The 26661-nt window shown below is 47.7% G+C and overlaps 1 protein-coding gene across 1 annotated transcript; it reads left to right on the forward strand.

Moving 5' to 3' along the window:
* Window positions 1–5094: 5094 nt before the first annotated feature.
* LOC119430894 (ATP-binding cassette sub-family C member 3-like) lies at window positions 5095–26145 on the forward strand. The gene is given in 14 exon segments (XM_049657332.1): window positions 5095–5292; window positions 5920–6096; window positions 7789–7956; window positions 8590–8771; window positions 9700–9775; window positions 13139–13349; window positions 14544–14854; window positions 16597–16923; window positions 18466–18642; window positions 19730–19771; window positions 19773–19889; window positions 21698–21864; window positions 22598–22792; window positions 25804–26145. Coding segments are annotated over 14 exon segments (2487 nt in total). The 5' UTR covers window positions 5095–5106; the 3' UTR covers window positions 25955–26145.
* Window positions 26146–26661: the final 516 nt, after the last annotated feature.

Genomic DNA, 26661 nt, shown 5'->3' on the forward strand with positions numbered 1-26661 from the left:
ATGCAATAAAGCAAAGTGGCTGTTCATGGCTAGAACTTATGATGAGAATGCTCATCAGCTATGTAAAAACTCTTTCAAATGGGAATTTAATAGGCGGGATGAAGGCAGGCGTCTATCTTGAATTAGAACATCACTACCACAGTTTACTGATGAAAACCTGAGCAAATGCCTTGTTATTCCAATTCCACTTAACATGGACCGTGTATATTATTCATTGGGCTTTCGTCCATTGAGGACTGAGTGGCTCTTGCAAGATCTAAAAAAAGAGGTGACTTTCTTTTTTCTTAATTTGCATATGATAATGTGCCAATGTAAGCGTGTTTGACAATGCATGCCACAGCCTGTCCACAAATACACTTACACCCACCTCACAATAATCCCATAGACCTTTTTTTTTTTTTGCATAGACACAATACGAAAAAACTTGTGCATGAAGCAGCTCGATAATTTTAATAGGGGATAACCATCCCAGAAGCTTGCGGTCTCATACACTCCCACAATGGGAAAATTTTGTATAAAAACATGCAAGCGTGTAATATACGCCGCACGCGCATTGTAAAAAAAATTCAGTAGCTAGGATGGAACAAATTTGAAAATCAGGCACACATCTCCACAGAAAACAGCAGTATTTTACAGGGTGCACAAATATTTCAAAATATGCAAATGTCACATAGATGGACAGAACCATAGTAACATTGTTGCCGTCCCTTGGAGATACTCAGTTATTTTTTACATTCCGCCTAATTAGATAATTAGTCTTATTTATTGATCAACTTCTCAATTATTATAGCTAGATTAAAAGTGTCAGTGAGAAAATTGTAGAGAAACATGAAAAACTCCCGATACAGCTTTCTATTGCTCAATACGCGCTACGTAGAAGTGTTTTTCCGAGCATCAAAGAAGCTCACGAATACACGCAAAGTGCCTCGAGCGGCCAGTCGCGTGGCAATGTTGCTGTATTCGCGGGTTTCGTTCACGCTCGGAAAACACTTTTATGTATCACGTATTGAGCAACAGAAAGTTATAGTGGGAGTTTTCCATGCTGCTGTACAATTCTCTCGTTCACACTTTTTATCCAATTATAACATTAAAAAAGTTGATTATTCAATTATGAAAATAATTTTGTAATTAAGCGGAATAAAAAATAATCTGAGTATCTCCAAGCGACGGCAGACAACATTACCTTGGTTCTGTCCAGCTACGTGACATTTACATATTTTCAAATCTTTGTGCATGATAAACCACCCAGTATATATCTTGTACATGCAGCAAAATTTGCACTAACTACTGTGGCACACAGGAGGTTCTCTCTTCCGCAGCGGCTTTCGAGGTTTATTTGACCGTGTGAGGTTCTTTGGACAGTTTGGAAATAAGGTGGGAATCCTTTTATCGAGCGCTCCGCGTAATATGGAGCTGGTGTACTTGATGACGGCTTTGGTGCCCTCGGACACGGCGTGCTTGGCCAGCTCGCCCGGCAGCAGCAGACGCACGGCAGTCTGGATCTCCCGGCTCGTGATGGTCGAGCGCTTGTTGTATCCTCTGAAAAATGGCTGGTGCAGACATGGTCGGTAGGCGTTAGAGTTCGGTCTGCCCTCAGATTTTCACGGCGCCACTGCTCTAGACGACCGCTGTCGGACGGCTCTTTGAATAAAAGCACACACTCCGCACAAGTCAGGTATCCAGAATTGCAGTTCGGAACGAAGCACTTTCTAGCCATTTCAAACGCCCCTCAGAAGGCCGCTGCCACCTTGGTCGAGGGCCCGTGGCGACAATACCCAAGCACAAGCTCATGAAACGAACGCGAACAAAAATCGTGCCTTCAAAACAGCGCAACCGCACATGCAAGCAGGAAGACGAAGCAGCGGCAGCACGCGCCTTCCCGCCGAGGCAGGGACCGCATACCGCAGCGCCCTCTACGACGGCGCCGAACCTGTTGCAACCAAGGATCTGGACGCGAGCGAGCGGCGCTTTCGCGCGCGTTGGGGGGAGAGTGTCAGCACCTCTCCTTATGCTTACACCATGAGTAAAAGTACCGCCATTTACTCTTTCCTCCGCCGTCTCCTCTCCTAAAGCGCTTGTTTTTTGTTTTTTTCTTTACTTTTTGCTTGCGAAACCATGTCGACGGTGGCGCCCCTAGAAAGTCCCCGTTGAAGCTTTCAGGCCGGTCCACGGCCGGGCTCGACTGGCGCGCGCGCTCGCTTCTTACGGCCTTCTCACCCGTCGGGGAAACAATGGGAGAGTTTCTCAGCACGTTTCGCCACCCGTCGGCGGTAGGGGCGCTGCGACCCTGACCCTGCTCCGCGTACATGCGCTTGCCTTCGCGCTCGCACGATCGTTTTCCCGCGCATTTTATTCGGTGCTCTGTCAGTGTCGGTCAGTATGAAGTAATTTGTGGTCTCCGCGCCCAAAAGGACACTAATAAAATTCTCCATCCATCCATCCTGAAGACGGTCGTACAGCCTTAAGTACGCGCGGCCACAGCCAAGACTTGGCGCCGTTCATTGCACATCGGTATATAACTGTTGGGTGATGGTGTATTGCTGTCTTCCGCATTGCAAGTCCCGTTCCGGGAAAACACCCGGTGTTTCTTTTCACCAGTTCCCAAGCAATGAGTTTCTAGCGCTTTTGGACAAGATAGCGTCAACTAATAAAGGGGAATTATAAGATGGACATAAAGATCGTAGCCTTCTCCCCCGGATGCGCTATTCGGCAAATACATAATTTCACTATAACTCCTTTTTCCTCACGCAGCAACTATATTAAGCATTCTTTTTTTTTTCCGCGCACAGTAGTGGACTGGAACCAGCTAAAAAAAATGACGTCGTCTCTGCGCCAACATTAACTTTTTTTTATCATGTTTACAATGACATTATTTTGTTTGTGCCATGTTTGCAGTGACAGTGTTTTACTTCTTTAGAGTAACGTTGAGTGTGCCCAACCTGTACGCTTTGTATTTATTCAAATAACAGTTTTCTTTATTAACGTGTGCATTTTCTGTACATACCAATGTATTCGTTATGCTTGTACCACCCTGCTAATATCACCGCATGGTGATTGCAGTATTTATAAAATAAATATAAATAATTAATAGCGGTTTTTTTTCGATAAAGCCTCCGAATACCTGCCACGCAGGAATGTACTAGAAGTACTCGAAAGAGCAGTGCAGCCCTATTTACAACGCGCTCCCATCTTCAGCTGCCCTGAAGGTGTTGACGACAGTCATGCGATACGATCCGCAAATCTAATTACCGAGAAGTTTCTGAGAATACTCCTTGTAAATCAGTCAAACCAACTGACTGAAGAAAACGACAAGCCTTGGGCCTATGTACACAAGTTGCCAAGGAAACACTTTAGATTGTAATTGTGAATAAGACACATTTGTGAGCTACTGTGCCCGCAAGTTTTCGCCTGAAAGTATGGCAACCATTGTAAGTGCATACGAGCAATAAATATTTGTTTTCATTCCTCAAAATGCATTTTATGGCGGAGAGCTGTTCTCCCGGCGCATGCAGCCCCAGTGAACTTAAGCTCGATGTATTAATACAGTTACACTGCATCCATTTATAAGAAGCCTAGATGAAACATTTACGAGTCCTCTACAATTAGGCGACTTGTTCTTGAATGTACGGTGAGGTAAGAAGCGCGCCCGACCCAATCTTCCAACGTTGCGCGCGCTGCACAGATCGGCTGGGAGCAGCTGAGCAAGAGGGTGGGGTCGCAGCGCCCCCCTCCAAGCAGCGGCGATAGGCATGAACTAGCCCCGATGCGAAGGCCGTAAGAAGCGAGCGCGCGCGCCAGTCGAGCCCGGCCGTGGCCGGTCGCGCGCCGCGGCCGCCACCGGCGACTGCGCTGAGTGACTTTCAACATGGCTCTGAGACAGAAAAAATATCAGCATCCAATCGGAGATACAGGAGAGAGAGAATTGGTGTTGATCAAAGGATGGCGGTACTTTTCCTATATAGGGCGTTGGTTTATAGTAGTTTATAATCCGACGTAACGCGCGCGCGCGCATGCTACGTCACGTTGGCGAAAACGACCCCCTCAATAGTCGAGCGCACCGGCGCAGCCAACGTAACCGGCGGCTTCCGACGCGCCCCGACGGACCCGGCGCCGAATTGGCTCCTGATCCATTCGCGCGATCCAACCGACTGCGCCGACCCACAATGCCATTTCGCGCGAAGAAATAAAGGCGCCCACGCCACTTCGCCGACGGTCGCAGACAGCCGTTCAAAGTGGCGCGCGGGCTTGGGATCGTTCTACGCATGCTCTGAAGATAACAGCCGACGGCGCGCGCGTCGGAGGAGATGGCGTTTCGGCTGGCCGCAAACGCCTGGCCGCAAACTGGCCGCAAACGACGCTGGCCCGCGCGCCGATAACGTCGGACTTTATACGACTCTACGACGCCATCGGTAAGCGGTAAGAATCGAGTAAATACGGTAAGCGTTTCTTTTCTGAATTTTCGTGCCGAACCTGCATATAACTAAATCTTCTTTATAACAAAGTTTTTCGGGAAGTTGTCAATTTCGTTATATCCAGGTTTAACTGTATAACCTGATACCACAAGTAACAACAAAAATTTGGGTCGAAGTAATGTACAATCAAGTATGCGAATAGCCGAAACGCGGCACGTATGAGGCATACTGCAAATCAGCGCGGAAGACGATGGCAACACAAGAAGGACGGTCACGGAGAAGCCCTGTCTAAGAACTGAAGTTGGGTATGAGGATGAGGCCTGTGCAGCGGCCGGGCTCCTTTCACGCACTTCTCTATGGACAGGCTTCGCCATCTAGCGGCGCGGCTGCGAAGTCCGTGCATGCCAGTGACTCAAGTAGGCGAGTTGGCATTGAAACGCTACGTTGAGTGGCCCTTACTCAGTGGCACATACCCAAGTTGGCGTCAGAATGGTTCATTGAAGAGCGAGCGGCACATACTCACTGCGGACCGACTCACATTTGTATACTGCACTACCTTCGTCATTGCGCCACATTTTCGGCTAGATGCTTAGATAACCGGAAAGAAAACTGGTCTAACAATGCCAAGGATGCTGCTCACGTTAAAAAAGCCACAGCATCTGCGAATCCTTCCGCAGGAGCTGTAAGCCTGGAAATGTGCACGCTGGCGTGGAGCCGCCCGACGACTAAATCCGCCGAGCCGCAGCTGAGAAATGTGACGCTCAACGTGGAACCCGGATCACTCATGGGAATCGTTGGCTTCGTCGGCAGCGGCAAGTCCTCGCTGCTGTCGGCCATCCTCGGGGACATGCAGTGCCTCGAAGGAAGTGTTGTACGCACGGTAAGCACCCTCGGTGGTGTGGGTGGTGCCGAGCGAGATAGTGGCATTGAGACGCTAGAGTTTGACTGGCTGTGGCGCAAATAGCTTACAAATTGTCTTTTTCGTCTTCGTGTCTCGTTTTGCGCTGTTATATTTCTATACTCCGTTTGCAAAGCTAACAGCGACTTAGTCAATTTTGCTGTGAGCGCATATGTGCAGTTTCTGCAGAGATGCAGACAAAAAAAAAAAAAAAGAGGGACAGCTCTTTTGGCGAATCTGCGGTAACGAAAAGGGATATACTATGCTCAGTTCGAAGTGAGGTTGATTGGAACATTGCACAGACTTCCTCAAAAATTTAGGCTTACGTTGCCCGTGACCGCCAAGCTTACTACAGCCTCTTTAAGGAAGTTACTGTCGTGTACCACGAGTTCCAATGACCGTGGGATAGAAAAGGAAAACGAAAGCGCCACAATAACCGCACCGCACCGCAGAACGACATATATGGTGAAGACACGGAGTAACCGGTGCACTATTGGGAAAGACTGTACGCTGCCATTATTGATTGGCAAACGTTACAATGCAAATAGACGCACCTGGAAATTTGGAAGCTCGTTTATTCGATTTTACAATATATTATTTTCCTCGCAGGGCCGCATAGCGTACGTGCCTCAGTTGCCGAACGTGCACAACATGACCATACGGGACAACATTCTTTACGGCCGGCCCATGCATCCGGGCAACTACGAACGCGTGCTTCGCCGCTGCCAGCTCATGAACGACCTCAACAAGATTCCAGCGGGGGACGCGGCTGAAGTGGGAGAGAAGGTGCGTAGGCACTGCTGTGGTTTGAAACGCAGCTTCGCTAGATGCAAGTAGCATAGCTTCGGTTTCACCTCACAGCGAAGCTGTTAACCTCTAGTTGGTCGGGATTTTTCGGCAGTTGGTCATGCTTACGCAAAATGTGGGCCGATCCCGAAGGTAGTGCAAAGAAGCGGAAAGCGCACACTGTGCTGCTCCTCCAAGAGATATCACACGACGTCGTCAGGTCACATCATCACTTGACGATGACGTCATCGTGCAACGTCACGTTTGGCGTGATGGCGTCATCAGGTGATATCGTCACGTGATGATGCCATTATCACGTGACATTACCTTTGACGTGATGGGGTCATCACGCGACCTTTGGTGTCATGATGTCATCGCGCGATGTTTGACGTGATGAAGTATTCATGTTACGTCATCCTGTCAAACGTGACGTCACCATTTGGTTAGCTGGGTTTTGATACCATCGGATGTTAACGCCGGATATTTCGCTTCATGGGCCATATAATGCTTTCGCATTTATAAAGAATACCCCCCCCCCCCCCCCCCTAGCAGTTGTAGTGGCGGTTTTCGAGAGCTTCGCTGGACATCCAATTTCGCTGGGTCGGCACGGCGAGTCAATGTTTTTTACAGCGATAGCTATTATGGGCTCGCTCCCGTAGCCGTTTTGATGTTTCTCACTGACTCCCGTGTCCCCGTGGCAGAAATTAAGTGCTTCGCGAATTCATCCTGCTCATGATGGGCGCGTATGACTCACATCAGAAGCCTTCATCTTACACGTGCCGGTGGCTGATAACAAAAGCCTTCCACATCGAGAAAAGGGCCAAATCATGCGTGTACTACCCATACATTTCACTCCTTGCGAAGGAGATATTGCCACGTAGCCTGCATTCAGGTACCACGCAGATCGCTTTGGACGCCAACAGCGTCCATCGCGACACGCGGAGTCCGCCTGTCTACCGGCCTGCGTGTGCACGAGCTCCAACCTAGAAGCTGCCCCACCAATGGGAAACGATAGCGTGTGGTTTTCATCGAGGGAGGCCACGAGCGGCATGCGAAGACGGTGGCACGCGACCGAGAACGTTTTTCGCTGCGCAGGCAACTCAGTGATTCCCTTTAGCTCCGGGCACAAGTTCGCCCTTTAATAAATAGTTTTTTTTTTTGTAAACCTGTGTTAACTGAAGTCGCTACAATATCATTCAGATCGGAGCGATTTCGTCGCCTTGCATCCACGCGTGCTCCTGTTCCGTATTTCCTGTTTATTTTCTTGTTCAGCGTACAATTACATACGCTGCTGGAACGAATAAACATTTATTTGTCCATCAGCGCGCTCATTTGTCCCTTTCTTCCCTCCGGTTCGCTGCGCTGTTATATCTGCTCAGGTCGTGAACCAACCAGCAGGGAAGCTGTCGGGGAACCCGATACAGTCTCCGAGAAAGTAGGTTTCCGGCATGTAGGTGCTCTGTCATGGTGTCTGAAAATGAACACAAATAGATTGATCGTTTGATTGATTGATTGATTGGTTCCGATCAATTGATCAACTTATTGATCGACTGAGTGAATGAGTCACTGAGTGATTGATTCAGTGACTGATTGTGATCAGGATTTGAAACCTTGGCAACAGATACGTCGCCAGCCTACCCACACTTACAAATACCAATGGGCGAATTTCTTGCTCCGTCCACGCGGTCACAGGGTACGAATCTCAGTGGTGGCCAGAATCAGCGAATATCATTGGCTCGAGCGGCGTACAGCAACAGTGATGTGTACCTCCTTGACGATCCGCTCAGCGCACTCGACCCGGCGGTGGCCAACAACATCTTCCGCGAAGTCCTGGGACCGTCCGGTCTTCTCCGGAACAAGGTGATCTCGTCGGCTTCCTTTTCTGTAGCTTGGTACAGGATCACTTCGCGCCCACTAGAAAGCATCCGTGGTGGCCGAGAACCCAACTCCCGCTCTCGTGTGCGGCAGAACAACATCATATAGGTGTGAACATTGACTTAGTGTGGGCGCCATGAGGTCTTGGTGAACTGAATTGTAAAACAACAATCTAGGTAGTTCGTCCAAGTCCGTTCTTTTTGAGCAACACGAAGGTTATTTTGTAAATCCTTGCAGACAAGTTACGGTTCTATCAGTCACTTAAGTGAACGAAAACGTCTATATCAGCAAATTATCTGTTTGTTTCCCATCCACCATAATGGGGAGGAAGGAGTTCGTGCACAAATTTAGCTAGTATAGATGAATATATTGATTTCCGATATAACCTGTCAAGACAGGTGAAAAAGAGATACCTTATTAAGAAATACAGCCGTCAATTGTTATTGAGCGTTGTTCTTTATGTAACTGACAATTGATAGGTGCTAAAGTAGGTGATTCTGTACTACGTTTGCAGTTACTACAATTGTCTCTGACCACTGCGTCTGCATCAGCCTTGACACAGACGTCATTGACGCTTTAATTCCGTTGGAGTGTTAAACTGATATGCGTGTGTTTCAGACTCGCATTATGGTTTGCAACCAAGGACCGTACCTGCGTCACATGGATAAGATTGTATTCGTACACGACAAGAGAGCAACGGTGTACACATCTATCAACGATCTGCTGAAAGACCCAGCGTCGCCACAGAATTTCCAAGCGGCTTTAAAGCAAGATCATCTGGGGTTCACTACTGCAGACAGGTAAGGTCTGCAGTGATCGGTCTACTAGGTCGTGGGTTCCAGAGACGCGTAATAACGAGAAGAGATATTTAGAAAGTGTGGCAGATTAACTCAAAAACCAAGTAACAAATGACCTGCGACCTGAACAACTCATAAATGAACCCCGAGCCAGGGCGCGGAAAATTCCTGCGACCGCACACCGCCAGTCACCCTCGCTCCTCGTCTGCGCTGTTGCCCCAAATTTTTCAGCGCGCTTCCTTTTATAAAAATCTTCAAAGTATACAGCGCCACCTGGCTACAGTTATATGAACAAGGAGCGGCAGAAATGACGCCATACGCCGGCACAATGCTCTGGGAATCCTGAAGGTCATAAGTAGCGTAGAAGCAGACTAGTTTTAAGGCAGACAAGATTAGCGCAGGGAGTGTTCTTTTGAAGAGCTGTGTTCTTCAAACATGCATTCTGTTGATAATATTCAACGTCATAAATTTCAACAATTTTTTTTCGTATTTAGGCCTTTCCAGCGTAGCAAAAGTAAACACTTGCAAGATTCCTTGTCTTTGCCAATAAACAAACAACTGTGAACAGGCGCTGTAAAAATCCATGACGCTAGGAGGCGCTAATGCAGTAATTTCGAGGTGGCATGGTAACCTTTTTTTATTTTTGCCTTTTTCTGGACTATCACACCTGTTCTCAGGGTAAACTATCTAATCTTTTTGGCCTTCCAGCAACGTAACTTACTATCAGGGTTTACTTTTTATGAGTATTCCTATTCTCTTTGCCTTCAACGTTTGAACTTCCCAACGGAGGTCTTCCGGCTTAGCACAGGAACCTCCGGTCGCATGACGTACTGCTTAGCTTGAAATTTCAGTTGACCTAGCTCTAATCACCACTGATTCATCGGCGATTTAACCATTACTTATGATATTTTCATTTTTTTTCGGCTGGAAGCACTGCCCTTGAGCAGGATGAAGAGAACGACTCTGTGGGAAGAATAACGGAAGAAGAACTGGCTCAATCAAACAAGGTGAATGAAGCCAAAGTCCCGTATTCGAGACCGGGGTGTCTTCAACTCTGCTAAACAAGTTTAATGTAATAGATATATAAATTAAATTAGATTCTAGGGTCTTACGTGCCACAACCAAGTTATGACTATGATGTGGGGGACTCCGGACGCGCAGTATGTGGGGGACTCCGGAATAATTTTGGCCGCCTGGCGTTCTTCAACGGGCATCCGATGCACGGTACATGTCCGTTTTTGCATTTCGCTCCCATCGAAGTGCGGTCGCCGCAGCCGGGATTCGATCCCGCGCCCTTGGGCTTAGCAGCGATACGCCAAAGCCACTATGCCACCATGGCGAGTCTAATAAATATTTTTGACTTATTAAGTTTAATGTCATCGTCATCATTAGCCTATCTTTATGTTGATTGCAGGACGAAGGCTTCTCCTTGCGATCTCCGATTACCCCTGTCTTGTGCTAGCTGATTCCAACTTACGCCTGCAAATTTCCTTATTTCATAACCCGCGTAATTTTCTGCCGTCGTCGACTGCGCTTCCCTACCCTAGGCACTCTTTCTGAAACTCTAATGGTCCACCGGTTAACTGCCCTATGCATTACATGGCCTGCCCAGCTCCATTTTTTCTCTCAATGTCAACTATAATATCGGCTATCCCTGTTTTCTCTCCGATCCACAATGTTCTCTTCCTGTCTCTTAACGTTAGGCCTAACATTTTTCGTTCCATCGTGCGGTCCTTAACTTGTTCTCAAGCTTCTTTGTTGATCTCCAAGTTTCTGCCCCATATGTTAGCACCGGTAGAATGCAGTGATTGTACACTTTTCCTTTCAACGACAGTGGTAGGCTCCCAGTCAGGATTTGGTAATGCCTGCCGTATGCACTCCGACCCAAATTTATTCTTCTGTAAATTTCCTTCTCATGATCAGGGTCCCCTGTGAGTAATTGACCTAGATAAACGTACTTCTTTACAGACTCTAGAGGCTGACTGGCGATCCTGAATTCTTGTTCTCTTTCCAGGCTATTGAACATTACGTTTGTCTTCTGCTTATTAATCTTCTACTCCACTCGTACACTTTCACGGTTAAGGTCCTGAATCATCTGTTGTAATTCGTCCCCAATGTTGCCGAATAGGACAATGCCATCTGAAAACCGAAGGTTGCTGAGATATTCGTCGTTGATCCTCACTCCTAAGCCTTCGCAGTCTAAGAGCTTGAATACTTCTAAGGATGCAATGAATAGCATTGGATATATTGTGCCTCCTTGCCTGACCTCTTTCTTGTTCGGTAATTTTCTACTGTTCTTGCGGATAAGCAATGTTTTGCGTATTTAATATTAACTAGGCTAAACGTAATAACCTTGGGTAAACATCGGTGAGCAGGGCAGAATAGCGCATCAGTTATGAGAAGCATATAAAAGTGTTTTCAAGCAAACAAAGCTATAGTCCGTAAGTCCGACCTTATGTAATATAAATCGTTAAGTTGGACATAAGGGTTTGAAAAGTTTCTATTCGGCTGCGGGATCTTCTTATTGACAGGGGAAGCGCGCCTTTATTGAAATATTGCATAACTGATTCACATCAGAATAGCATACATGCGAGGAACGACACAAAAATCTACAGTAATACTTTTAAGTTTTAGGCAAGTAATTATTCTAACGACATATATTAATGAATAATGAATGAGTTGTAATTTGACAACACAACCTTGTCGTTTGTAGCTGACGCTATCGAGATGCTCACGATTATATTGTGGATACTTTCTGTACGAGATTAAGAATTCTCGCATATTACGGGGCATGTTCAATATAACGTCAAATTTTTAAATGTAACTGTAATTTAGCCACAGTACTTGTCATCATTATCATCATCACTCAATATTTATGTCCCCTGTCAGGCGTAGGCCTCCCCATGCGATCACCAGATACCCATCCTGCACGACCTGACAACGTCCTATCTTTGTAGCACATTACTTGTAGCATACGTGCTACTTCTAGCACGCGATAATCTTCGACGTGGTTTACGCAATTCATGAACACAGGCAGTATATTTTATTCTGATAGCAATTATATATGGACACTTCAGACGCATTTTTGCCGTCGACGTCGCCGTGATGTTCCGTATACAGTCCAAGGGTGATAACACCGTCTCAGCGCGCGCCGCGTGCTATATGGGCGAATGAAAGCGCGCGAGCAGAGCCGACGATCGTGGCTCAATCTGGCGAGCGAGGAAGTGGGGAGCGGCGTTGCTTTCCGGCAGCAACTACGTATTTCGGGGCCACGCGCAAGGGCAACCGGCGGTCGCGGCTCAATCTCGCGCTCGCAGGGAGGAAAGCTGGGAGGTATTGCGGGAGGGAGGGGGGAGGCGTTCTACTCTGGCACCAACTGGATACTTTCCGTGATCACGCGCGCCTTATCTTGAAAGGGACCTGCACCTGCAGACAGCTCATACCTTTGTACGCGCTGTGTTCTCGCCGCTCAGTTTGCGTTGAAGCGATAAACAGCACGAAGGTCACTTTGCTTGCTGCTGCTGCTGCGCTTCCACACGCCAGCGGTCTGACAGCGAGTGCCCACGGTCATCGAATGTGATGTGGTCATGTGTGCCTGTGCGCGCTGACACCATGCTTGTTAATTTAGTTAGTAAGCGAACGTTTCCAAGTTAAATACGGCCTATAAAGCTACTATCCTTAATACGTATAGCTGTCTACTAATTTTCAGTCCGCAAAGTTCGGAGACGCAAACCACCAGGCTTACAAAAGAACGCAAAAAGGTATACAAAAGAAACCCGGGGGAGTACTAAATAACGCGAGTGGGGCGTGGCGCTCTCCGTATGCAAAAGAAGCCCCTTTGGGCACTCACACACGTTCGCGTACGCAACATCTAAAACTCCCTAATCTAAAGCATAGCGTTACCATAGTTTTGTTGCAGCAAGAAAAGACGAAGACGTAGACGAGATACAATGGACGAGCGCTGCCTCTGAACTGAAGATTTTATTGAAAAAGATCGTATGTAAGCGATAGCAACACACATAGTCCTGCGTATCTCATCTACGTCTTCGTCCTTTGGCGCTGCAACAAAATTATGCTACCGTACCAAGTCGCCCAACTTTCGATCGTATAGCTTTACCGTCCCATATTTACCAATATCTCTCCACCCATTCCTTCCTGACTGCGGATACGCGTTAAATCGTGCGCCTGCGCAGTCTGAGGCATGCATCACTTGATTCGCAACGCATGACATTATATCGAAATTTTTCGAGCAACCGAAATGTATTTTCGAACATAGTTTCGTTTTCTAGGATACTTGTGAAGTGCATGCCGAGGCGGCTTGTCTAAATCAACGTTTGCCTTCTCATCACTTCGGGCCGTTGCGATCGCAGACCGGCCTGCAGCTTCTCCTGGCTCTCGTCCGTTTCTCGCAATGGCCCGCGATGGCAGGCGTGGCCGTGCTAACCGCGGCAGCCGTGGCAAATGGGATGCAGCAGCTCTGGATCAAGTCGTGGACGGACGCCTCCACCGCTGATCCTGACGGCGCGGCAGCGGCACGGCGGTACTGGGTCGGAGGACTCGTCGGCATCTGCATTGCCAACGGTGGGCACATTTTACGCACGCAACAATTTGTTTCTTAGGCTCAAGGGGGTGCACGGAAGAAGTACTGCAAGCTGTTATTTAACAGCTTGCCAAACCATGCGGGTCGAAAAAAAGAAATGTGTTTCTGTTTTTGTGTCTCGATATTTACTTGCGATAGCATGTTATTTGCGCTGCATGCTACGTGACGTCTCTCGTCTACATGAAGCATCTTGCATGGCATATGACTCTCAGAAATATATAACTGAGCAATAATATACTTTTGATAGCTAATCATACTTAGAGTGCATATTTGTACAATACGCCGCATTTTTAGATGTGGTGTGCTCGTTAGCACGATATACATTTGCTAACTAGAAACCAGGTTAACTCAACACGTGCACGTTGTTAATGCATGCACTGTTTCGTGAGAAAGCATTAGTTCGTGTGCGAGCCTCTTGCCTGTCTCACTTGTTATCAAAGAAAACAAACAAAAAAGGCAGGAAAAGACACGGAATTTTGCACGAAAATCTCCGAAGGCCCTCATTTCTCAATTGCCTGGTAGATGGTGCCACAGTACAAAGCTGAGCATCTTTTGTGCGTGCATGCGTGCGTGTGTTTGTAAATAGGCTTTTCATCACCGCATCAAATGCAGAGGCTTAATTCACCAAGGCTCGTAGTACTTAGCGAAAGTTTATCAATGTGCACAACCAGTGGCACCACCAGAATTTTTTTTCAAGGATGGGGGGGGGGAGGGTCACTAACTTGACCGGGGAGGGGGAGGAAGGGGGGCTTATAAGGCTGCATACTAAAATAAATTTCGGATGTGGGAGGGGGGGGGGGGGAGGTGCCCGCTGGCCCACCCCCTGGCTACGCCAGTGTGCGCAAGAATCGGCAATTTATCGGCAAGAGCATGTACAGCGTCGACCACATCTAAGGTGAACATCTCATTAGTATTCCAGACATCATAGAAGCGGATGTTCAGTACATAATTCGAAAAATCTGTTTATCGACACCATGATTACACATCGTATAACGAACATTTCACTCGTGAAGCAGAATAAACGCTGTAGTTTAACCGGCTTGAATACTAATGAGGTGTTCACCTTAGATGTGGCCCACCCTGTACGTGGGCACTCGCTTTCGCGCGCCCTTTTAATCGTAGCTTATGCGAATAGAGTTACTTTCAATTTTCTCCTCCATTGAACACGCTTGCAGTGCTGTGCCGCCTGCTGGGCGGCGTGCTGCTGGCGGCCACTGCACGCCTCATATCTGGTTCGCTGCACCGCGCCATGCTGGAAGGTGTGCTTCTCAGTCCGGTGTCTTTCTTCGACGCGTCGCCCAGGGGCCGGGTGCTCAACCGGTTCGCCGGGGACCTGGACAGCGTGGATGCCGATTCGTTTCTTTGCGGCAAGCAGTTCCTCCAGGGGTCGCTGATCACAGTCGCCAGCATCGCGGTGGTTGCCACGCAGGCACCCCTGGTGGTCGCGGTCACTGTAGTTGTCGCCGTCCTCACCGCAAGGGGCTTTGTGAGAAACTTATTTATAACTTACCACCAGCGCTCGTATCGTCTGTTTCGTTCCTTTTCTTCTGTGCGTGTCTTCTCAATGTCGCGCAGTTTCTGTGAATGCGCTCTATGAATGCTATGAGCCTGCCAAACTGCGAATTTTAGTAAAAAATCCGCGGCTATGACATCGGTGGGAAGAGGGGGGGGGGGGGGGTCGCATTCATTTTGTAAGTCTGCACTGAGCGCACGCCTTTTATGGGATATATGCAGGGTAGTTCAGCTAACTTGTGCCAAGCCTTAAAATATCAACGTGTGCGTTACGAGGTGTTAACTGCTCTTGAACGACTCTGACTACATTTTTACTATGAGCTTAGGTAATTATTTGCCAATAATTATTTACCATCTTTAAAGTACTTCTTTGAAGGGAAAATTTCACTGAGAAGTTGTAGAGATTATTCACAAATATATATAAAAACATTTTCATGCCGACAACTGCTTTGGGTTTATTTTTCATGGCGTCAACGAAAGATCGCGAGATTAAAAAAAGTACCACGTGACTAGGCACTAGCGCGCAACGACATTAGTGCCCTCAAACATACTATGAACGAATTATCGAAGCTGCACGCAGACGTTGCTTTTAAAGCATTACTTAACAAGTTGGAAAATTAATTATTGTTAGCAATTACCTAAGCTCACAGTAAAAATAACTTGAGTTGCTCAAGAGGACTGTGAACAGTACTATAAGTTGGTTGCATTCTTGTAACGCACACGTTTTTTTTTTTTTTTAACTTGCACGGAGTTAGCTGAAATACCCGGTGTAGGAACTTTATTAACGGTGATTTACCTTAAAGTTAGACGCCACACACAAGCAGCAGCCGGCTTGGATAAGCTGAGACTAACAAGCAAGACATTTTTAATTACGATGACCTTTGCAGTGATCTTTCTGTTGCCCATTTTTATTAGTAACATTCGTAGGCTGAATAAACTTTCTCTAAGCAGGTATCCCTCTGGTGTACTTTCACGATAAGAAAACTTCCGAGGTATGGTCGTAGACTGACGAGGGAAACGTTTTCCTGAGCATAATCTTTCGTAAACCTTGACAGCAACATTCGTAAAGTCGTAGAATGAGCCGAAATGCGTAAACTTTAGAAAACATTCTGGCGAGTTGGACAAAGACGCTGATAGTACGTGCAGATGTAAGCTGTTTCCTGCAAGTATAGTCTTGATGCGATGGTGTTTTGATCTACTAGGTATTCTGCGCGTCTCGGTTTCACAAAATGTTTCATCCCTCGTCGGGCCTATTTAAAGGAGACATGAAAATGAGGAGGCTTAAGCTTCGCCTTTAAGAGTGGCACGCGATAGCGTTAGCGGGCCCCGTTCGCATCGCATTTTTCTTTCTGAGTAGGCTTCACAGTAACACATAATGGGGGAAAGCCAGCTTACAAAGACAAGCTTACATCGATCCCCTCAAATTCGGGTTCACTTTTAGGCACAAATGCATTGCTGGGAAGACATCTTTCCAGAGAAAATACAAACCGTCTTATATCAAAAGGTGAAGGCCCTAGGACCTTTATTATTATTTTATTAATTGTTTGCTGTTGACCCGATGCGCGCGCGTATCCAAAACAGGCTTTAGTCCCAGTTTGACCTTCGCTGAGCTTGAAGGTCAGATTTACGGAACCAGGCGTTTTCTGGGTTTGTACGTGGAGTAGTTGAGCTATCGCTCTAATATGCTGTTTGCGTACCACTTTCCGAATCTCGCAGAGCTTGGCTTTTAGCGCTTCGAATAGCTCGCGCTACTTCGAGAGCGTGTCCACTTCGAAGCTGCTGCAGCACATGACCGAGACCCTGGAGGCGTTGAGCAGCGTGCGAGCGTACGGCGTCCTGGACAGGTTCCGGCGGCACTTCTTTCGGCTAGAGGACACGTGCGTGCGCGGTCATTCGTCCTTCTGCGCCTGCTACCGTTTCACGCGGTCCCTGACGGCAGCGGGCGGGTTCGTGGTCGTGCTCGCAGCTATGCTCTTCAACACCGTGGGCACGGCGACGCCCGACCCGAGCAGCTTGGGACTCGCCCTCAGCTCAGCCACGTCGGTGAGCGCACCAAGGAGTCACGTAGTAGACGGATGCGTTACTGGGCTCCGATCTTCGCGTGATATTCGCAAACTTGCACTGGTCTTAATAAAAAAGAAGGAAAAACAGGGTTTAGTTTTAGTTGTGGCAGCTTTACGTTGAGTACATATCCAGGAAGATCGTCAAGCCTTCGTAACGCGAATTATCGCGCGACTACTTGAGAAAAGAATTTGTCGTTGGTTGATTGACGGCATTTAATGAGCGAAAGTAAAATGCGTGCCCGCTGCGAGATTTGGGTTAATTTTGACCACCATGAAATCGACTTCGTGCTCAAGTGTGCCACCGTTTTTTTTTTGTATTTTGCGACTGCCAGAATCCGTCCAGCTGCTAACGGGGTTCGCACTCGCGACCTCGTGCTCGGTAGCCGAATGCCAGAGTGACCGCTATGTTAAGAGAGCAGGTAAGGTTTGAGGTAAATTGCTCACAGGTCGCGAAAGAGGTGTGAGGACGGAATAATTAACTTCTCAGAAATGACCAGTGTCACATACGGTGCTAGATGAGTCACAGGTGGCATGATACGTCATCATGCGAACCGACCACCCTGCCCATCGATCTGCATGCGCGCGTTCATCTTGTCAGTGAACGCCAATGCTAGGAGTTCGTAACAGGCGTAAAACGCCGGTGACGAAATGGGAGGACGCGCAATCTTCCCTCAATTCTTTTCGCCCCCAGTCTCTTGTAGCGCTTAATGCGCAAACAAGAGCGAGTGTCAAACCTAAATTATTAAGCGCCCATCTTGCAACAATCACACCGTGGCACATAACAACGGATGGAAGGAAGGAAGGAAAACAAGAGGTGAAAGGCAGAGAGGTTAACCAAGTGAAATATCCTGTTGGCCTACTTTACACAGGGAGATGGGGTAAGGACAGAAAAGATAAGACAACAAGAAAGAATGGAAATAACTGAACAACACGCCTATGTAGCAGGACTGTCCACTGAACACGAAAAGCCTACCTGCTTTGTCAACCTGTCAGTGTACTACTAAACGCCCGTCCGCATATGCGACCCCGTTTGCAGCGAAGTTTTCCCTTATATAGTCGTGTATCAGCTCTTTTTTTAACTTTATCATGGAGACAGGGCTCCACAACTTGCGTGTAGAAAAGTTTTTATTTATTTCATTTATTTTTTACATACTGCAGTCCGAAGACTAAGCAGGGGGGGGGGGGGGGGGCAAAAAAGGGAACGCCGATGCCGAAGGGCGAATTAACTTTCAGGAAACTGTGTTTGTTCTTCGCAGTATTTTAGCAATAGACAACTTCCTTAACAAGTGTCGTATGCAATGATTTCAAACCATCACTTTCGCAGATTCCGCTGGCGCTGATGAGCTTGTGCCTGATGCTGTTGAACAGCGCTTCAGATAGTTGTGTCCTTCGAGCGTTGCCTGGAGTACACTGATCTGCCGCCTGAGGTGCATCATCGTTTACATTCCTCTGGTTGTCGCACTTAGACATGAAAACGGTAACGGAAAATAGTCTTGTTGCAGCTTTCGGTTCGAAATCGCAGGCTGATGTCGACAGGAAACCTGGAGGAGAAAAACAGGCGTTGAACTGCGTGGCTTTGTCCGAGGATTGGCCGTCGGAAGGTAGAGTCGCGTTTCAGGACTACTCCGCTTCGTACCGACCTGGAATCGCACCCAACGTTCTCAACGGGATCACTTTCACTGTGCAGCCTACGCAGAAGGTAAGCGCTTCGTCTGCAAGCTGTTGAATTCTGTTGGAATCGAAATTAATACGTGGACGAAAGCGTATGCCTCCCTGTCTTCTGTTTCGCCGTATTCATTTCTTTCCCTTCACTCTTTATGGGATGCGCTTATTCATGAAAACATACAATTTAAGTTAGATAGTTAAATAACGTCACGAAGGAGACGGGATGCGCAAAATTTGATGTGGAATAAAAGAAAGTTGATTCTTTTAGCTGGAGCAAAAGGCAGAACCACTTCTTAAAGCCACGTGATAACTGAAGAGTAAAGCAAAAAGGCGCTTGGGCTGCCATGCCGACGACCATGCAGCATATACCGATGTACTTGAAACTTCGTTCGTTCCAGTGAAGTACACGTAAAGAGATGACTTCATCTGGATTGTAAGCGTAAGCAACATGCTGCTCCTTTTTACTTATTAGAGGAATGGGAATTTGTACGAAAGATAGCAATGCCAACAGAATGACAGGTTACGATACGTGGCGCTTGCTTGTTAGAAAAAAAAATGTAAATGATGAGTTGGGGTAGTTAAAAATGCTGCTATTTCTTTTTTTTTGTGTGTGTGACTGCGGCAAGGAAGTAACGTTCCAGTGAACTTGAAACGTCCTTATAAATGTTAGTTGCCTTGTCGCCTGAAGTTAGGGGTAAGCTCGATTTGAAGCGCATCTCCCTCGGAGTGGTTTTGTGTTGAGAGAAGGGTACGTGCACGCGGGAGAAAGTGTCCAACAGCAAAAGAACGAAACAAAAATACAGCAATTAGAAAACCGTTTCATGTAGGAGAGACAGAAAGCTTTTATTATATAGGGGTTGGGTGGTAGTCTTCCCTGGGAGGAGTCCTTAGCCCCAGTACCCCTGCTTATCGATGTCTTCAGCTCGCCGTATCACCCGGCGTTGGCTTCGAGGCTCGAGTTCGACAGCGCAGCTTCCTAGGATTGATGTAGGAAGCAATGTGAATAGTTAAAGGCGCTCGTATAGAAGTGAGATAGAAGAAATTACGCTGTACCCAAACTCGCATATTAACAATTAACTAGAATTGAACACTGACAATGTCGTATGCAACCTTATTTTCAGGTGGGCGTCGTAGGACGGACGGGAGCCGGCAAGTCTTCTCTCTGTACTCGCCCTTTTGCGCATCCTTAGAGCTTCGCAAGGACGCATCCTCATCGACGGCGTCGACATTGCGGAAGTTCCACTGAAAAGACTGCGCCGGGCCATCACCGTCATTCCGCAGGTCACACTGAAACGAACGAAGCTCTTGGTTTTGTTCGCAGAGTGTTACTAGAATTTTACGCGTATATTTCTGGGAGCAACCAAAGGTCTTTGTCCTCTACCAGTCGTGAAAGTGAAAAAAAAAAAAAATGTGCAGGAACCATCGGCATTGATTGCCAATGTAAGGAATAGACGAACGTTTCTAGACAGCGATCGCTTTATTCAAGGAATGATGCGCTTGAAGGCTACATTTCTTGCAGTAACGTTTTTCAGGCAGCGTGTTGTTGTCTGACTGTATGCGTAATTCCGTCGAAAACAGAACCCTAAGCTGCACATCTCTAGCGGTTGTATAGGTGGCTACACATACAAACCGGTTCGTCGTCATAGGTGTGTTGTCTCCAGCGGCGTGAGGCGCTTTCGTAGAAGGCAACTTCTTTTATCCTTTCTCACAACCGGCGCAGGGAGATAGATTGGTGGGTGAAGAGGTGGACTGTCACTCCCGAGCGCTCCACCATAGCATCTAACCCAGATGTCCCAAAGCTCTCGCTCGAGAGCCTTTGTATCTTCGGTGAAAGTCCGACGACCACGAAAAGGGGTGAGGGCGAAAGCGTCAAAGAAAGTTATCCACGTTAAATTGTCTCCCACCCAGAGCAGAACGAAGATGCAAAGCTTAATTGTGTTACTCTCGGGTAGAAGAAAATTATTCCTTTTCATGAAGCTCCATTCGCCTTGCGGATTTCCGCAGTACTAATTTGACACTGTCCGTTGTGTTCAATTTTTACATCGCACCGCTCTTTTTGATAACTGTTTGGTAGTTGGGCTTACCGTTCACCCGTTGGTTTCATTCCCATGAAGTCGCTCAACAGTCATTGTACTTTATTCGTATTCTCTGATCGCCTCGTCATCTACCTTACTGTCTCTGGTATGTGGCTGTCGCGAACACCTAGCTTTCTTCGTCACTTCGCATATACATGTATAAATCTCATTTCCAGCGCAAAATGGTTTAAATAACAGTTGCTTCTTGAGCGAAGTATTTTTTTTATAATAACGGTTTTGCAGGAGCGGCATAGTTTAGGTCAGAAACCGGTCCGTGCTATAGTGTGAACAGGCAAGGGCCATACGATGTCCTTGACAGACTGGAAAGCAGTCCACTGCAAGTATAAAGTAGATACCGCTTCGTTGCTATCAATGGACGTTCATGTACAACGTTATATCGGTGCGTTGCTTCATTTTCTGATATCTTTGCGACTGCAGGGCGAGACTTGGGTAATATAGTGTGCTTCCCCTGTATTATGTTCTCTCTTGGAGTTTTCGTACTTTTGTACTGTTTATAAAGCGATAGATTTCATTTGGTACCTCCCCGTGTTTTCGCCGTCGTTTTGACCACGGAGGTTTGAAGGAGGGAATGAGAGAGCAGCGAAGGTGAGGTGAAGGAGTGATGTGAGCGAAGCGGGAGCCCCAGAGTGGAGGAGGATGGCGCAGCGCCACGTTTGGTTGACGCGCACGGTGACGTTACTGGCGGAGCAGGATGGCTGTTGCCGCTTCATATATGGCGCGATGACGTCACTCCAGTTGTGCCCCAACGCCCGCGCTTCATTAGAATTTCGAGCAGCTGCGTTTAACCTCCCTGTCTTTCCGTCTATTCCTCCTTTCTTCCTTCCTTCCTGTGTGTACGCTAGCTCACCGCTCATGTGTTGATTTTGTCTCCTTACAACATCTAGGGCTGGGTTGTGAAGCAGGAGTATCTCGGGTCCACTTCCCTGTTTTTCTGCACATCTATTCTCTCCCTCGTGGTACTTTATTTATGGTGGTACTGCAAACTTACGGCAGGATCCCAGCCTGGTTCGAGGCACCTTGCGCATGAACTTGGATCCGACAGGGTCGCACTCCGAAGACCAGCTGTGGCAGGCGCTGCACCACGTCCATCTGGACGCCTTGGTTAAGGGTCACCCTGTCGGACTGGACATGGAGACCGCTGACGGGGGCACGAACCTCAGGTACGCCATCGTAATTGGTCCTATTCCTTTTGATGTTTTGAATGCTGTTAGCGTTATTTGGAAACTTCACCCAATTTCTGGTATGTCTGTGTGTCAATGTATGTCTCCACGTCTAACTTCTATCTCGCCAATTTGAGTCACTACTTGATAGTCCGTGGTTAAATACCTAAAGCATCGGGCGGCAATGCTGGAGGATGTGGGTATCGGTAGCGAACACGACTATCTTTGCGCGCTTTTCATAAAGCCTACGCTCGTACTTCAAATGTCAAATTTCGCCCGGACTGCTCATTTATACCTACAGTATATCTTAAGCTAGGTTTGAATACGTGGTCCAAGATTTTCGTGCAGTTCGCCTTTATTGGGCCAGCTTTAGCCCATGAAAGACGATCAGCAGTCCAAAGACGACGATTTGGGCCATGCACAATCGTTGAATTCATGGAAACTCAAATTTCCACGCGTCGAGTTTGTCCGCTATTTATACCTGGCTCACTGTACACACGCCAGATGAGTCACTGGTGCCCGCGTACTTCCCATAATGTACAACGCCATTCGCAATGCCTGTGCATTCTGATCAGGCATGCCTTCTTCGCCGTAAAAGTTACAACGTTCGAACATTTTAGCCACTCTACGGGCGTCCGCGTTGAGCGAAAACCTAATGACAGCAATAATTCGGTTAAAACAGAAGCCGGTAAAAATGTGAAACAATGACGCGTGTCAATACTGTCTCTCGCAGTGTCGGTCAGCGGCAGCTGGTGTGTCTCGCCCGCGCCCTGCTGCGTGGCTCCAAGGTGTTGCTGCTGGACGAAGCCACCTCGCAGATGGATGGCGACACGGACCGCCTCATCCAGGCGACGCTCAGGGAGGCCTTCGGGAACAGCACGCTGATCGCCATAGCACACCGGATTCACACCGTGCTCGACTACGACAGGTATACGGGAGTGTGCTTTATCACTTGCTTCATCATTACATTCTTATTATTACATGTTACCTTTATAAACGTAGAGGTTTCTGCATATTATAGGTAGCTTGAGCTTTTTACCTGTACCCTGCAATGCCCAAGGTATGATATATGCTACGCTGTTTTTATTCCTCAAAATTATTTACCCATGGAAAATTTAACGCAACGCCCGTGGTTGAACTCCCTGCTTTCTTCTCTTAGCTTTCTTTCTCTTTCTCTACTACAGTTGTTGCTACGGTGGTGAGAGTTCTCCCCAGTTGCGGATAGTTAAGCAAACGACTAGAAATTAATTAGTGACTGTACTAATTGAGCCATAATTCTAACATTATAGCAATGCAGTGCTAAGGCCGAGCCACTGTGTTTGCGCATCCCAAGGTTGAGTAGCGACAGTAACGGTGCAGGCTTCGTTGTTATGGCCATTTTATTGCGATAGCAATTGTATGAACAATCCAAGCGCATTTCTGCCGTTGCCGTCGTCGTCGCCGTGAGGTTCTTTATAAAGCCCAAGGGCTATAAAATCGTCGCCGCGCGCCGTATTCTGTATGTTAGAGTGAAAGCGCGCGAGAGTGAGCCGGCGATCACAGCTCAATCTCGCGCACACAAGAGAGCGAAGCGGGGAGGAAGCACCGTCTTCCAGTCGCGCGCAACGCTCCGGAGGGAAGGTAGAGAGAGAGAAGCGCGTTTCACGCCGCGCGCGACCGCCCGGCGGCCCGCCGGTGTATCTTGAAAGCCATCTGTGGCGGGGACAAAGTTCGGGGACGAGTTTCCGCGGTCATCGAATGAGATGCGTTCTTGTTTGCTTGTGCGCGCGTGACACCATGCTTGATAATTTAGTTAGTAGGCCTATGTTTGCAAGTTTATACGGCCCACAAAACTACTATCCTTACTTCGTATAGCTGCCCACCAATTTTCTATCGCAATCGATGTTTCGCCTTCCGGGTGAAGCATCGATCGGCGAAGCATCAAGGAGGTGTGTGCAGCCATCACCGGGGTTACCGGAGAGAGAGAGAGAGAGAGAATTTGTGAAGGTGTTTACTGAAAATTACAATGGCAACGTACGGTTAAACCGAGATGAGTCTCGAAGGCATGCTTCAATATGGATTCGTGTAATTCGAAGAAATATTGCAGGTTTCGGCAAAGTCATACTGGCAGTACTTTTAAGGGCGATAGCACATCATTATGTGAATTGCTAACATCAGTTTTCGACCACGGAAAACCTCACGACAGTGATTTATGGGCAATCTTATGCGCATACAACAAGGGCCCCTCGCAAGCAATTATATGTGAACTTGACAGCTAGTGACCTGAATCTTACAGTGATTTTGTTAAGGCTACTTCCGCGATGGTTTTTCATGCGGCGGAGGCAGGTGACGCTGTGGTCGGTATCGAATGGCAGCCAGGAGGAGGAGGAGAGAGAAAGAGAAGGCAGGGATGTTAACCAGAAATGCGTCTAGTTGGCTACCCTACTCTGGGGGACGGGAAAGAGGGAATAGAAATATGAGATAGAGAGAGAGAGGGGGGGAGGACGCGGTGAGCTCGCGCACGCACGCGGGGGGCCTGAGCAATTCAAAGGCGTTCACATAGGCCAGTCTTCCTCAAGTAAGACAACAGTGCCTTCACAGCTTTGTGGGCCGACGAGCGATGGGGACGGTCTTCAAGGAGCACTTGCACGGACAACGGTCGATCGTCAAGTCGTCGGAATGCGTTCGATAAAGTTTGTCTTTCCGACTGAAATCGATCACAGTGACACAATAAATGTTCTATGTTCTCTTCGCTGCCACAGACGTCACACGTGGCAGTTTCGGTCATTCCAATAAAAGCACAGTACGCCTTCGGGAAAGCCACTCCCAACCACAGCCGGTATTGAAGCGATGCCTCACGTCGGTGAATCCCAGGTGGAGGTCGGAGTTGGAGCGAAGGGTTCAGTTCGTGTAGCCTCGTGCGCCTTATATTTGGGGTGTTCCACTCTGTTAAAGAGAGCTTGCGAATGGCAGCCAGAGAATAGCCACCAATGCAGCGTGTGTCAAAGCCACGAAGGGGCCGTGTATGGCAGCGTGATCTGACTATTCCAAAAAACGTTGACACTTTTGTATTTAGAATGCAAACCCTGCTAGACATTACTGACCTTCTCTCGTTGAATAGCTCAACACAGAACTGCACATATGCAATAAATCGGCTTATACCAGTGTTGTTTTCTTTCTTTTTTATTAGCTGCACAAAAATTTTTATAATTGCCGGTGGCAGATAGCATAGTTTTGAAGAAATATTGATAATATTGAAATATAGGTGAACCGTATTTTGCAAAAAACTTGGGAATATCTATGGAAATTTTATATCCAAGTCAGGGGAAAACTGGCTTGTGAGGTTGGCAGTGCCTGCTCCAGGGTCAACCCCCTTTACTATTGAACAATCTTCAGGATCGGCCTATTCGGGGTTAAACCGACCGAGCAGACGAGCTGACCTCCAGGAAAGAAGGTAGAGAAAGTTTCGCTTTAGTAAATGAATTAGGCGCTGGAAGGCCTATATTTATTACGGTAAGGGCATGCAGCCACCGTTTGTTGTTTTACACCGTAATTTTGTATAGGTTAGAGTGGGCCCCCGGCACATCTCAGAAATGGGGGGGGGGGGGGGGGCAGTACAGGTAGGGTTATATATAAACTGATTTCTAATATGAGTGCTGTCCTGTGCGTGAGCTTTTCGGTAACACTGCAGCATCCAGCAAAAGCCACGGACAGCAAAGTCCCACGAGGGTTTGCAAGACAAGCTTCGCTTTAAAACGCAGGTCATTGTACGTATGTCACCTCAAAGTGGCTTGATTTTTTCCTCAGAACATAGCCTGTAGATTACTCAGGTGATCTTCTAAAGTAGTATTTGTAGAGCGCGCTACACAACCGCAGGTTTTCCCATGAGAGTTTAGTGATTTGGTTGTTGCGGGCTTGTCTGAACCAAGAATGTGCGGTATATACTGTTTTTGCTTCCAGAATACTCGTCATGGATGAGGGAAGAGTGAGGGAGTACGACACGCCCGCCTGTCTGCTCTCCGATCGTAGTAGCTGCTTCTACAAGATGGCCGTGGATGCTGGCGTCGCGGCCGATCAAAGCGATCGCATACTCGCCATCGCATCGTTGTGAAAAGACCTTTCTAAATAAACATTATAGATACAGTGAAGATGCTGCTGCTGAGGCGGCAGCTGCAACATGGTGGACGTCGATGACGCCAAGTCCGGCATTTCGACACCGAACTTAGTATCAGATTAAAATCAACGTGTAAGCATTTCACACCCTTCATACTTGTTTTGTGTAGTCCTTTCGCGAGCGAGAAGCGTGTAGTAGTGTTTGTACAACTTCGAAAGCACGTGTCAGTTGTATCGTCAGGTCGCGCATGCGCTCCTGGGGCTCTATTCTGGACACGCATGGCGGCTGCACGGCCGCCATTATCCGCCATCTTGGCTGTCTCATTGGCTGTCCAGAGGTCACGTGTTTCGAAATTTGTGCCGGGAAACGGAAGTTTTGCAAAATGCAATATTGCGTTTTCGTCAGAATGACGAAGCGTGACGTGGAGCTGCAAGTTTTATCGACTAATACTTTTTTGTGGTCCTTGGCGCCTATATTGCGACTTTAGCGCTTTAAAAAGAAAGTGGACGGTAGCATGCAGAAGCTCGTGCAATGCATCTGCAATTTCGCGAATATGTGGTGGCGTTCCAAGATAGCCGGCATGTCAGCTTGTTCATTGGCTGAAGGAATATCCCGTGAGGAGCGTCACAGGAAGGGCTGTTTCGTAAACGTCAATTTGACGTTGCGTGACGTTGCGCTGGGCCGCCATTGCAGAGATTTTCCGC

The sequence above is a fragment of the Dermacentor silvarum genome, chromosome 10, assembly GCF_013339745.2.
Source record: "Dermacentor silvarum isolate Dsil-2018 chromosome 10, BIME_Dsil_1.4, whole genome shotgun sequence".
Classification (NCBI taxonomy): domain Eukaryota; kingdom Metazoa; phylum Arthropoda; class Arachnida; order Ixodida; family Ixodidae; genus Dermacentor; species Dermacentor silvarum.